The sequence below is a fragment of the Zerene cesonia genome, chromosome 20, assembly GCF_012273895.1.
Source record: "Zerene cesonia ecotype Mississippi chromosome 20, Zerene_cesonia_1.1, whole genome shotgun sequence".
NCBI classification, from domain to species: domain Eukaryota; kingdom Metazoa; phylum Arthropoda; class Insecta; order Lepidoptera; family Pieridae; genus Zerene; species Zerene cesonia.
The window spans coordinates 5,539,466-5,554,702 of record NC_052121.1 but is presented as its reverse complement, the minus strand read 5'-3'; the positions used below and the strand labels follow the sequence as shown (position 1 = coordinate 5,554,702).

At 30.6% G+C, this 15,237-nt stretch overlaps 2 protein-coding genes across 4 annotated transcripts in view; one reads left to right on the top strand and one right to left on the bottom strand.

Annotated features, from left to right (window-relative positions):
* Positions 1 to 3,882, bottom strand: part of LOC119834935 (probable chitinase 10) — a 29,818-nt gene extending 25,936 nt beyond the window's left edge. For 2 of the 3 annotated variants that reach the window (XM_038359481.1, XM_038359483.1), the window contains exons 1-3: positions 3,830 to 3,882; positions 2,700 to 2,865; positions 2,534 to 2,594 (exon numbers count right to left, since the gene is read on the bottom strand). In XM_038359481.1, the coding sequence (XP_038215409.1) occupies positions 2,534 to 2,557 (24 nt within the window). In that variant the 5' untranslated portion in view covers positions 2,558 to 2,594; positions 2,700 to 2,865; positions 3,830 to 3,882. Of the gene's footprint in view, positions 1 to 2,533; positions 2,595 to 2,699; positions 2,882 to 3,829 lie in introns of those variants that run through there. The other variant, XM_038359482.1, reaches the window with a different exon arrangement.
* A 2,205-nt stretch (positions 3,883 to 6,087) lies between these two features.
* On the top strand, positions 6,088 to 14,122 carry LOC119835037 (allantoinase-like). The gene is made up of 10 exons (XM_038359628.1): positions 6,088 to 6,314; positions 8,456 to 8,607; positions 9,911 to 10,025; positions 10,437 to 10,583; positions 11,603 to 11,657; positions 11,990 to 12,083; positions 12,410 to 12,623; positions 12,721 to 12,850; positions 13,333 to 13,538; positions 13,980 to 14,122. The coding sequence occupies exons 1-10, from the start codon at positions 6,153 to 6,155 to the stop codon at positions 14,112 to 14,114; spliced, it is 1,410 nt and encodes a 469-aa protein (XP_038215556.1). The 5' UTR covers positions 6,088 to 6,152; the 3' UTR covers positions 14,115 to 14,122.
* The last annotated feature ends 1,115 nt before the right edge of the window (positions 14,123 to 15,237 follow it).

Here is a 15,237-nt window from a genome sequence, read left to right as displayed (position 1 = left end):
TATTTTATAATTATGCTTTTTTACTCGAATGTTTAATGGTAAAACATAAAATGTAATATATAACACACTATAATAATATACATTAATATTATAATACTCATAAACTAATAAATCTGTTTCTGTAATAAAATTTGCTAACCATAACTCATCATTCAGAGATTATTCTAATTTCTGAATAATGCGTTTATTGACTCTTTTGAAATGATCATTGTTTTGGCTAATTGGAAATTAACTATAAATGTGTTAAAAACTGGCTTCTTTAAATTACTGTTATAAGATTTGTTTTGTTTAGTTATTTAGAATATTATGTACATTTTAATATATTTATTATCATTAAGTAACTGTTTTTATTTTCATCTTATTCCATAGGGCCAGGGGTTCTACCAAAGTATAACGATTGGTATATGTATAAGACAAGTAAAAACTAAGTACTTACCTACTAATTATTATTATTTTATATGCAAACTATGTTGTTCTTATAAGATCGTGTGAAGAATAGTTAAGGAGATTCATATCGATTGCTTTATATTTAATAGGTTTGTTAGAGAACTACGTATTTTTTCGCCTCAAAAACTATATTTTTATCGGCTTATGATCTTTACCGTGGTAACAAAAAATATTTACTGAATTGAGTGTGAATTTCTTATCTTCTTATATAAAATAGAATGTACCTACTCATATAAGTACACAACTATTAGAAAGAAAAAAAAAATCTATTTCTTTTATATTTCTAAAATTGTAATGAAGTAATAAGAGATTCAATTGAAAAAATTCACCATGGATTTTTAATTGGTTTTGAAATTTTTCTACCTCTGAAGCTGTCTATTGGACATACAAGCAACTTTTCTTTTTGTTCCTATAGTACGGACGGCTAGTCAGAAAAAATACTGGTGCCCACAGCATAGGTATTCATAAATGATACATTCCTATTGTTTTGGGAGACCGTCAGATCTACAAAATTATCGAGAAATTATATGTGCGTCAATCAGGTTTAAACCACTGGGCAGATTTTAGCAAAATTGTTTATTATATTATACCCTATTATATTATTTAAAAAAAAAGTACTTTTATGGTGGCGGCAGTCGATACACTGATTATTTGGTGAACTTGTAGGTAAAAGAGGAATATAAAATAAATTCGCGAATATATCATTGAATGAGGTGTCATTGACATAATCATACTAAGAATTTCAAAATAAAACATGGATTTTTTGTTTAAATTAATAGTTGAAATGAAATACGCATCAAAAGTTTATAAAAACATCTTCGCAAATTCACGATGTATAAAATATTGTAGGAACTACACGCGAGAGAAGTCGTTCGCGGAAATTTTATAACACTCATTAGTAATAGTTAATATAAAAGGAATATTATAAATATTTTCGTTGTGAAAAAGAAAACTTTAATGGAGTTGCTACTTTATTTGTCAATTTATATAAACTAATTTATTGCCAAAACCGAATTGCAGCAAACGCGTCCAAGTCCTAAGTCTGTTAAAATGTTTAAGGCTATTATTGAGATTTTCACCTACAACATTTCATATTTGTTCTAGTTTCAATATTTTGTGTGTTGAGCGAAAATGACTGGTGACATATATTTAATTGGTGTTTAATTACAATATATTATAACAGATTTACCGTTCTACATTTGCGGCGAACAGAAAGAGTTACAGATTAAGGTATTTATTTATAATCATCTATTGTGACCTTAATGATTTTATTCATACCGTTGGAAATGTGTGCCATGTCATTTTAATTACGTTTTTAGGTTATGATATTATATGTAAAATACGTGTTCATATTTATTAATATTTTTTATAAACGATGTTTTTAGTCTTTCATCTTTACCTAGATATTAAAGTTTTTACCCGACGCCTGCGTAAAAATGATGTTTTTCGTGTGTATGTATGTAGGTATATTTCTTTGGCAAGTCCTAGAATCTAAAAGGCTTGTCATATTTTTATGTGAGCGGTCTAAATATATTCTTTTAATCGTAAAAGTGACAATGGATAAATAAAAACAATTAAAAGAAACTAAATAAGGGATTACTGGTGATAAACAATCTAAGAAAATATATAAAAAGCATCAAGTACACTATTAAATTACACAATTTTTAACGATGTTTGCGTATATATTTAATTTGTTTAACTTTTATGTTTTATTGCAGTTTGAGTAGGAAATTCTAATAAATCGAGTGCTATCAAATGTTAGATTATAATAAAATGATCATTCTAATAAGTCTAAAAATATTGAAATAAAATAATTTTTACAAAAATGAAAAGCCGGACTGCTACAAATTAATGAACTGAAAAGAGATTCCTACTTTGCAATTGTTTTAATCTTTTAAATTTTAGTAGCCGGTTTTTTGTGTTAACAATAAATATTAAATTATTATGCACATATATAAATTGACAATGAACTAGAGTACTTTTATAAGACTATATTTTTGCCTTTTAATCTTTAAATAGTTTATTTTAAACAATTATACTGCAGAATTTGTTACTTTAAGTAATATGAATAATTAAAATAACTTACCACTGATAATATTCTTAACCCCATAACGGGGATGGTTATGTATACAACTCCGATTTTTATTCTGAAAGTAATAAAAGCATATCTATATCCTCGTAAAAATTAGAGAAGGCCTTTACATATAGACATATCTATATATGGACATTTCAATAATAGAGATTAATCATACCTGTTACAGATTTACTTAACAACGATAAGATTCGCAATGGTTGTCTTCGTCTCAGTATCCAGTATCTACGCCTGCGCCGGCGTCGCGGGTGCCGTGCGACTGAGCTGACAACGCACGAGTGTCCTAGTGTTAATACCTCGGTGTCATCGAGCTTCACATCTCGCACCTACGCATATGTGTATTATGTATTATCGAATTTTGGGACTCATCTGCCTCACAAAAAAATAAAGGCTTTCTGGAAGGACAAAGCTCTAAATACCTATAATTTATAACAACGCAATGTTATGATTTAGCTTGCTGTTGTTAATTCGTCGCTTACTTTTTTGGGATATGGAAATGTCACGAACAAAGGTCTACTGACATTTAATAAAATATCTTGTTAGTTCCGCAAATGTTTCATCTATTATTCATATACCTATCAGAGACGACATAATGTCTTCAATTATAAATTATTGCAAGTGTATGGATTAAAACGTCATATACAAAATTATGAAAAGTGATCAAATAAGGACTAAACATTTCGAAATTAAATATAAATTAATCTCTTTCAAGATCCACGATAACGTTTGGGAGATAGTATAAAGTTATTTATAAATATATTTAATACCATCCTGACATTTGCAGTTTTATAGAGTTTTAAATAATACATACATATTTAAATTATACTTATTATTTTTTAGGACAAATAGAATATTATTAAAAGCGTCATTATAAGATTGTTTAGGTGCGATTTATTGTATTTATAATCATAAGCAGTAAATTTTTATTATAACAATATATCTTTATACCACTTAAACCCAAATTAATTTGTTTACAACTAATTTAATAACAGCCATTTAAATTCACAAAAACCAAATACAATCAAGCAAACTATTTATGAATTTTATTTAGTTTACTTTTGGATGGATAGAGTGTTTAATATACCTATTTATGTTGTTGTGTAAGGTTTATTTACTATTTTACAAATACACTCAATGTACTTACTGTAATTATAATTAATCTATTTAATTTTGTTACAGTAATGACTGTATAAAATAAATATATAATAAACTAAGCATATTATCAAATATTTTTTTTATGTTAAATATATACATCACTGGATATTTATTAATTGAAAAGTATCTACTTACGTTCACTACAGCAGTTTTTGGAGCACTATAAACACCATATCACATATTCGGACATTATATTTCAATTATTATCTGCTAATAATTAATTAACGACGTACATATCAAGTAGGTTAAACTGTGATATTGTAGCTGCGAGGTTTCTTTTTCATGTGGGAATACGTGGTTCCGCGATGAGCGGGCGGTAAAGCGCCATAATTACTATGCAAGCTGCGTATCTTCCTTTCTTCCCGCCAATGTCACTCGCATTGTTTGCCGGCATGCAGTCACCGTCGTCGTATCGACTAACAGTAAACCTACTAAGTGGACCCTGAAATTGGCATTGCCCTTGTTACGCTCATTGATTTAATACCCGACCTAGTCTCCTCGAGGAAGTTTTCTGTTTAGGACGTTGTACTATGTGAATAGTTAATAATAATAGCATTTTGCAGCTCCCATGGAAATTTATAAATTACTCTTTAAACAAAAACACTGAGACCAACTTCAAGCCACAAGTCTGTTAATGAATTTTTTTTTAACAATATTTTTTTATCGCTACTAAGTGCAAAACGAGGGTTAATTAAAAAATGAACGAGTTTACTAGAGTTACATATATAGTATCATAATATTATTTGTGATATAACTAAGTAAAAGTAAAATTTAAGCTCAATCGGAAACTGTGAAGTGGGTCAAAATCGACTTGACTAATTTTATTACATTGTTATTTAGTTTTTCGTCGGTTTTATTGAGGTACCTTAATCAGAACCTGACTTGATGATAATGGGACCACCCTTTGATTATAAACTCTTTAAAACTAAAAATAAAATTGGTTTACAATAGCTGAAAATATCGATGAATGATATGATAATTACTTTTAAACAAAAATCAAATGACCTTCAAATTATCAGAATTACAGCAAATTAAATGGGATCATTTAGTAGGCATCAGCTTTCAAATAAAAAAATAATATGATTCTTTTTCAGCTCTAAATCGGCTGACCCAGTAAAAAGTTATGAGGTCATTAATACAAAAAATCAGTCGAATTAATAACTTGCTCTCTTTTTGGGAGAGTTGGTTAAAAATTAAATCATAGTTAATTTGTGATATAGTGTAAATTCTCCGTTAGTAACTTCATTTAATTTTCTCGCAAATTTTTATCGAATGTTGCATGGTCCCACATCATGACTATAAAAGGGAAAAATTTTAGTGATTCCACTTATGTACAATGACAGGAATTTGTTTTCGTTAAGCAAGAAAGAATTAGACGATTTATTTAAAAATATGTATTGCTATAATTACCGGAATATAAAATTAATAAAAAAAACAATGTGAAAGAAAATTCTAATTACAATTGAAATTGTAGCATTAGGCGTGGCGTTGATTATTTTATAATGCTTCGATTATTATTTCGATTTCCACTTCATTCATGCGTGATAAAAAATATAATGCATGGGAGTGGGTCTTCTACTTGCTTACTTGGCTGACGAATGACAATGCCAATTCGGTAGAACTTTATAGGAGCTTAAAATAATTGATTCACTTTTATTAATAAAGAAGTTATAGTATATAGTATAATAACGTAGCATTTTATTATATTGTAAAGTAAGCTTATGAAAAAATATGGCCTAAAGTCTCTTAGTGAACACGAAATAATTAGTTATTTAAGCAGATAAATTACGAAATTATACATATTCTTGTTTTGTTTGTGGTTATTAATATACTAATGGATATTTTATTTCTTTTTGTTCTAAATGCCGACGTATGATTTCATACAAAATTCAAGTTATGAAGAGCAGAAAGTTTATTGAACTGATAAATACATTGAAGAATTTCCTGCCCTTTTGTTTATATTTTAAAAATGAACCGGTCTGATGTGTGTTTACTTAAAACTAGGTGAGCCGAGTATCTTGGATATTTGCAATACTAAGGGTATTGCTACGGGAGCATTCCTCTTCGAGTCAAGTTCAAGGTGAATCATTGGCATTTATTAGGCGATTCGTCAACTTAACTGCAAGGTCTATTTCTAAATGAAAAATTAGTATCAATTAAATTAATATTAAAGCTTATAAAAATATGCTGCTACATTAGTTTCGGTATATTATCATTAATTAGTAATGTCGAGTAAATTATATATTTAAAAACACCAAGGCAATAGATATAGAGAATAATGTAATTCATTGATGATAATAGCTGAATTGTAGAGGCCGATTCATTAGCATTGAAGTTCTAATTAGAAGTACATAAATATTATATAATAGCAGAGTACGCGTCAGCGTTCTCTTATCAGTTATTTGTAGCAGTTGAACCGAGGGTTTCAGGTCGTCACGTTGTGTATTGATTTTATAAAATGTCAGCTAACATCAAGAAACTGTTTATAAGCAAAAAAGTTGTCACAGAAACAAAAATTTTCGATGGTGGTGTATTGGTTGACGAGAATGGAGTAATCGAAAAAATAGTAAACCGAAATGAAGCTCTCAGAATAGTAAAGGACAGTGGTAAAAGTGTTGAGGTAAGTATATTTTATACTTTATTTTTATTTCTTGTGATGCGATTATTTCTCTCTGTCTGCCATCTATAAATGAAGATGATTTTTGAAGGTCAAGATGCTTGTTGATAAAGACAAATCAATTGTTGAACGTAAATAACTCTCCATTTTTATTATGTTTTTATCTTCATTATTTTTTAACCATTATGTAGATATGATCTATCCAATATCTCTTAAGACAGGCAAGACATGCCAACTTTTGCGACTAAATTTAAATTTACGTTTACGCATTATTTATATGCGCTTCAATTTAATTAAATCGAAACCAATTTATTATATAGACTCGTCCAAAGAAAGGACATGTTAATTCTCTCTAAGACATTATTTAATTGATCCTTTGCTACGTGTTTGTTTATGTATTTCTCATTTAAAATTTGTCTGATCTATAGTTTTGAACCGAATAAATAAAAATACTAAAATAACTTTGAGGTTTACACAAGGGCCTTAAAAAAGCAAAAAGATCACAAGACCTTCCTATCGAACCAGTTTCAAAATATTATAAGAAGTGAGGTTTATATAAGGTTGAGGTACCCAAATAAAATGTGAACAACTACTGTATATAAGTCTGCGGTCTGATTGCAAAACCTGGCCGCGGCCCGGTCCCCGGAAGGTAGAATCTTAAAACACTAAATACTATAATATAATCTACAAAGATTATAACACTTAATGGTTATTTTTAAATTTAAAACGAATTTGTTATCCAACCATCTGTATAAGTTTTTACGAGAATTGTACCAATGGTAGGTACTTGTCTACTTAGGTACCTTGTCTAGTATTATGTTATCTGTGCTTGTACGAATAGTATAAAAAACGTTACTATCTTAGTATTTGAGTTCAATATGATTTTTCTTCATTCCTGGACGGCGGACGCTACTATATTGCAACGGTTTACTTGCCCACGAAATTTACTGCTATATGATAATAAAATAAAGAATAGTATACAATACAATATTCCCGATATTCTCATGTGATATAAATTCAACTCGTTATTCCCTTTTTTATGAAAAAAATATCCTTATAAGAAGGATATTTCTCTTCTACTAAAATAAACGCAAATTAATAATGGAATATTGTCCATGACCTTATATTATTTTGGACCATAAAAGTTCTTATCTTTTCCTAATGCTAACAAAATATATGATTCGCTGCACATTTTATATCAAATGTAAATGGTTGTATAGTTTAACTTTTTCATATCATATATAAATCAAAAAATTGCAATAAAATGCAACCAAGATATTAAACAAGTGACCTGTGAGACCAATAAAATTTATAGCTCTTAATTTCTTCGATCATCAAGATATTTTAATGGACTTGCTGAATTAATAATAGTAGTATTTGACGAGCGACGAGCTGCCTTACTGAATCACTATGATAAATTAATTTGTTGCACAAGCCAATAAATGGCCATGTATTATTTTAAATCAGTTATCCGACCGTGGCTCCGCCCGCGTAGTAAAGGCATATTCCCTTATGAATTATGTTTCATCGTGCTGAAAAGTAAGCTTTTATCTCTAGATGCAAAAATATTATAAAACTGTTCCATTAGCAAACAAACAAACTTGCCTGTTTGTAAAATTAGAAAGGATTATAAAAATGCGATATGGGCCCAGGGCTCTATAAGGATTTATGTATAGTTATTGACATTCCAAATACATTTAATTAGTCGGTTTTTATTTTACTGTAATCGAGATTTTGAATCTAACTTACCTACAGGGTCCTGCCCTTAACATTTAACCAGTCTCCAGGTTCGATAACACTCTCAACCAATCTTTTTCCGAATAATGATCGAAATTAAGATTTGAAGTGTTTCAATTATTGAATAACTGTAAAATAAGTCAAGTAAAGGAATAATATTTATACAGATCAGAGAGATCCTCATACCTTGAAAGATGTACCAGTTTTGAAAATAGTATTAATAAGACGAGAATAGATAATAATACCGGGTGTTAACTGTTTTTTTAGATTTTTTGTACCAATGCACTGTTGGTGTGATTAATAGAAATAACTTTAAGAATATAACTAAAATGAAACACAAAAAAAAACACTTATATTTATCTCCTTTTCGATGTTGCATTTAATAGATAGCGTTATTACTCTCCCAGGTTATAGATGGCGGTGAGTTAGCATTGATGGCAGGCGTGGTGGACTCCCACGTGCATGTCAATGAGCCTGGACGAACTGCTTGGGAAGGTTTCCGTACCGCTACCAATGCTGCAGCTGCGGGAGGGATTACAACTATTGTTGATATGCCACTGTAAATATATCTTATTTATTATTTCACACGATCACAAAATATAACTTTTATAGTTTCATAACTACAAGCAAAGTAATGGGTCTTTTTAGTACTTAGCTCGACAATTTCTGATAATAATAATATAAAAAAATGTACATTTGTAAATGACTCGACCAGATCGCTTCCTAAAATGTAATTGAGCTAATAAATGCATGATAATTTATTAACTACTTAATAATTGTATTTACTTGTACATACGTAGGTACACTTATTTGCTTTCCATTAAAGATCTCTACATTAACTTTATTAGAATTTTATCAATTGCCATTCAAATAGCATTTAAATGTGTTTATTACTCATAAAAGTCAAGTTAAAACAAAACACCATCTTAATTTATTCCTCTTGTATTTCGTCTTTTAAAAACAATTTATAATATGTTTGTTATATGAATAGGTGTTGTAAAAGTGGATTTATTGATCCTGCCAAGAGTGTCTGACTTTTGGAATAAATAATATATCTATTTCTACTAAATATCTGAAAATTAAAAAATATTGCTTTTAATAAAACCAAACCCAAAATCTCTGCGCTCTGTATGTATGTACAGTTCACGCTATAGGTACGTAACTTTCCCGAACGAGTAGGTACCAAAGATTATTAATATATAAAATAATAATAGTTTAAAAAAACTAAAAAACACGCTTTTATCATATTTTGCAAATTGAAAGAAGGAATAATTTTATCAAATTAGTGTATTGTCATCGGTCCTCAATAAATCTACAAAGTTTGAACGAAATCTGGCCGTTTAAAGTGGGTCAAAATCGCGCCCGAAGAAGTCGGTTACAAACAAACAAACATACAAAAAAACATACAAACAAACATACAAACATACAGGTGAAGCTAATTAAAAGCGTGTAAAAAGCAAATTATATATTTGTAATATATATATATATAGCTATACGGCCATATTGAAATATATTTTTTATCAGCCTCAACCAGAACTCATTATTGTATACACTCGAGAGATAATGTAGATATGCAAGTGCCAAGTAATAAAGTTGCTAGCCTTTGTAGCGCTGCGACTGGTAGTTCGTTGAATAGCTGTATGGATAATCGGGTTATTTTGAAGCAGATAGCTACATTACTACGCATTCATAGAACATAAAGTGATAATAATGCTACGAATTTGATGATCCTACCTAATTAATCGCATATATGAAATAATACCTAATAATCTTACTTGAATAAACTCTTATCTATGTAATATCTTTAAACAAAATTAAAGACTGTGGTTACTATAAAAAATGTATTTTTTCGATTGTTGCAGAAATTCAATTCCACCGACAACGACATTGGAAAATCTAAAGGTTAAAGCGTCGTCTGCCAACGGAAATGTGTATGTTGATGTTGGATTCTGGGGTGGAGTTATAGTAGGAAATCAGGTACCTACCTACGAACTAAGATGACTAATTCAACATTGTTATTATTTTATTTTTTCAATTCAATAAAAATGAAAAAATACAGACAAATAATATGTATTGCGTTTTGTTTATAAGTTTCTGAGATAAGGTATAATTTAAATGTTTAATTTACATAAAATAAACGGTAAACGTTCGTATATTTTATATTATAATAGCAACCAAACGAGTAGAATTAATTCGTAAGCTTCACATGCTGCCCATAAACAACCACAACAATGATTTACTGCTAACCTTAAGTACATTTATGATCTAGATGGGACAAGAGGGTATTATTATATGACGAGTTAGATATTAAATTACTATTAAATCTTTTTTAATGGCTATTACGTCATATCATCTATATTTAACCTTTCTTATGTATGTTTATTTCAGGACTCTCTTCAAGATCTCGTTGACGCCGGTGTCGTTGGTTTCAAATGCTTTCTTTGTCCCAGCGGAGTGGATGAATTTCCTAATGTAGGTGTTGAAGATCTGAAACAAGCTTTCCAGGCGCTTGAAGGAACTGGATCAGTATTGGCTGTAAGTGTAGTTGTTGTTGTAGTAGAAGAATTACCATATAGTGTTAGAGGTAGAGATGGTCGATCGATCGACACTATCGTCACATATAAAATGGTTTGGATTAATGTAATTTTAATGCTATTCATAATCAATCTACTTAAAAAATAACAATGTTTAGAATGTGCGTACCGAAATACAAAATAATCATTGTTTTCTACTATAAAAGGGGGAAGGTTACACTCTCAAAATGCTAAAGTGGGACCAAATGGCAACAATTAAATAATTAAATTTAATATTAAACACAAAAATATTACGTCAATCGTCCAAACCCACTGAGTTATCGAGTAACAAAGCCAAAACAATACAGATATTGACCACCTCCTTCATTTTGGGGACGTCGGTTTTAAATCATGTAGACGCGTCTATCAATCATAATAGTCGTAAGTTTGGTGCATACGACGCGGTCCAATATACGTTTACAAAACGCAATATTTTATTGATATTCATTATTGAATACATCTAAAATTATGATTTCTCGAAACATAAAAACTAATGTATTACAACATGTTGAGACTTAAAAAAGGAATATGCTATTCATATGGTTTAATATGCATTACATCAAACAACAATCCGTTAGATATAACAATGTCGTCTTCTGTTTATATTATAATGTATTATGTTATCTGTGATTATAATATTTATATATATTATTATTACGTAGCCAATATGCCACACATACTTAATACTTTGTACCTAAATTTTTTATCTTCATAGGTTTTTGTTAGGTACCCAAGGGACCGTAGTATAAAAATAATTAACCTACAGATTTTATCATCTGATACGTAAGAGAATATAACGTTACGAGTGATTATTGTTTTCTTTCCCAAACAAAAACAAACATGGTACAACCACTTCAGCTTCCTGAATAATCAAAACGTTCTAGGGATCAGTTTCAATATTAAAATTGCAGTGATCTTTTTTTATTTAGGAAAATAATTGGAATCCCAAAATCTGCAATGATTTCTTTCACTTATTTTCAGTTTCATGCTGAACTTGAAGACGATACACCGTGCATGGCGAAGAAAAAAGCACAAGGTACATACGAACTGTACATATTTAACGTAATACCAATAGTGTGCTCTTAAAACAATAATTAATATATAAATATACAAAATAAAACCAAAATACCAATACTAAATTCAAAATATACTCGTAGATGAAGAATACCCATATTTAATGGTGATTGTGGGCAGCTTTCAATTCATAGCGGAAAAATAAAAACATATAGTAATATGTATATGAAACTCGGTTATGCCGTTTGGCATTACTGTGAATTATGTATTTTTAAAGCCGCCTACTTATTTTTAAATTTGTATATTATGCGATGAAATGTATTGTTATAAATACACTTTTTTCTATTATGCAAGATCCGGAGGACTACAAAACCTATTTAGAATCAAGACCGCCCAAAATGGAATTGGACGCAATATCACTCATAAATAACTTTGTTAAGACCACTGAGTAAGTATATTTTAGATATCACGGGTTTTCTGTGCTTATTTAAAAATGAATATGGTTATTTATTTCAATTGTGATTTATTTAACTACTGCGATAGTAAGACAAATGTAATTAGCTGCCCCTGGGATCCACCTAATGAACCTAAATATTCTGAGTAGGAACATTTTTTGTTGTTTAAATAATCTCTCTTATTCGGCGATGACATTATCAACAAGATATTTTATTACATTTCGCCATAAATTTCTGTCTAAGTCACCGTAGACTTTTATTCTATTTACTATACAACAGTAATAGAATCCCTAACACCCCGAAACAAAATGTATTAAAGCGTACGAGTCCACATTGTGCACGTGTCATCTGCGAATGTAGTGCCTCTACTGGTCGAAGCTCGTCAAGCGCGTTTGGCTGCCTCTCATCCGGCTTGGCGTGGTGGAGTCACTGCTGAAACCTGCCACCATTATCTTTCCTTAAGCGCTGAAGAAATTCCCAAAGGTCACAGTGTATATAAATGCGCACCACCTATTCGGGAGAAGGATAATAAGGTGAAATAATAATATAATATTTTGGCTTCGATTTTGTGCGCCTACTTGTTTATGTCTACAAATGTGAATAATTGACATTGTATTAAAAAATCTATAGGAGAAGCTGTGGGCTTACTTATTGAAAGATGATTTAGATATGGTAGTATCGGATCATTCACCTTGCACTCCGGAGTTAAAGTGTAAAAACAATCTAGAAGCTTGGGGTGGAATATCATCAGTGCAGTTTGGTAAGTTGACTGAGTGGAGCAAAGTAAATTATATATGATTTATTTAGGTATTATGTATTTAGATTGTATAGTTAAATTGCTGTTTCAACTATCCTTACTAATGTGTACCGTATGTTATCTGTGCTAATATTAAAAATGCGAGTGTGTTTGTTTGTCACTCTTTCACATCACAACGTAGTAAAGCAGAAACAATAATTAGAAGCAGTAATTTTATGTTTGTGTCTTAAGATAGACGGATGGGCAATTCCTTTGACTCCGTAAGCGAAGCCGCGGCCGGTTATCTAGTAAGAAATGTAAGAATGGTATTATACAATGCAGTATTAAAAGCAAAATTATTACGATTAATAAAATATATAAATCATATCATATCATATGTACCTAACCTGAGATTCTTTCTAATAATTAAAAAAAAAAATACGCAAAGAATCATTTTCTCACAATCAACGTACGATGATTTTCATGTCAGCTATTAAATTTTATAGGATTATCTCTTTTTTGGACTCAAGCGCACGCGCGTGGATTAGATTTGAAAGCGATAAGCAAATATCTAAGTAGTGGTCCGGCACATCTATGTGGTCTTGAAAGCCAAAAAGGCGCATTGAAACCGGGTCTCGATGCTGATATAATTTTATTTGACCCAAATGAAACGTTTGTAGTTTCATCAAATATTATCCGTCATAAAAACAAGGTGAGTGAAAACATAGGACCATAAAGCATCATAAAACGAATGTGTAAATTTTCTTTTATCACTTAACTATAAAACTCTGTTTGAATGAACAAGTTTTCTCTGAATTCATCTATGAATATGGAACGGAATTAAATTTAAATCGCGTTATGTCGCTGTATTGTTTGTGTTTATAAATCTATACTTTATACCCACATTATAAATTGCTAAAGTATGTGAATTTTTGAGTTTTTTGTAGCAGGTAATCTCTGGATCTACTGAAACGAACTGAATGTGATGTAAAATGTAAAATGTAATCGGACGATCGGCTAATCCATTTTTTATTAATGAATATCGTTTAAACGAAACAATATCCAATTAGACTGAAATAATGATCAAAGCGAACAAATATATTTTTATTCTCTCATCATCAAACCTTACCCATTTTATCTAATTTTATTTAAGCTAACGCCTTATATTGGGAAGGAATTGAGAGGAGTTGTGAAGAAAACTTACCTTCGAGGACAATTGATATATTCCGACAACAATATTGCAGCGGAGCCGAAAGGAAGATTGTTATTAAAAAATTTGAAAATATAAATTGATTGTAAGGCGGTGTTTTTTATTTCGCTCAATTAAAAATATGCAGAAGTTGTTGAATGTGTGTTCTATGCTATACTTTATAGACAGTTTATCGAAATTTTTTAGAAGTATTTTTGAAGTGAAACTTCTTTAGAACCGTTGTGATTTAAAACCTGATGCAACGGAAAAAGCGACAGGTAAGAGACACAAATACAAAAATGTGTGGAATGATGCCGGCAAAGAATGAGAACAGAAATATACATACTATTTTATATTATCGGTATCTCTCTTTCTATACTTCGTTATTTTGTCGATTTACTGAAGTTTCACTTCTATCGTGTGTGAATCGCACACACACTTTTACCCATAAGCCTAGTATCACACAATGCAACATTGCCCAAGAGCGTGGCGAGAGAGCAGTGGAGGTAAGTAAAAAGTTCCCCTGCCTATCACAATATAGGCAGTGAGGGTCCCATAAAAACTGCGGCCCTACGGGTACGCCTACGGGTATTAAAAGAAAACAATTTTTTTTTATGTCACAGTCGGCAATGGAGCTGTCGGGACGCTTGACGGTAAGCGCTACCACCGCCCATGAACATTCAGAGAGGCATAAGGTCCATTACAGACCTTACGCCTCTACAAACGGATTGCCGAATTTAAATTGGGAAGGGATTAAGAAAGGATTGGCGAGAGGAATAAACGAAAGGACTTGGAAGGGTAAGGAAATGGATATGGGCCTCCGGCTCCCCCACTCACGGAACGAAACGCAGCAGAATGCTATTTCTCGCCGGTCTTCTGTTAGGGTGTGGTACATCTCCGGTGCGAGCTGGCCCATTTCGTGCCGAAGCGTGCTCGACTACCACATACCGTACCTCCTACATATGCCAATGAAATGAACTGAAAAGTATTGTTGTCTATTTATAAGCAACAAAGTATATAATAACAACATTAAAGTGACCATGTACCTACTCGTTTATTTTGGTATATAAAATATCATCTTCATATTATCTACATTCGACAGTCTAAACTAATATTATAATAATATGAATTTTTTGTTGATGAAAAGATACAAAGGCTATAATTTTTATTTCTTATAAACCTACTCATTTGGAAAAAATAAACGAATTAGTTAAGAAAGTTA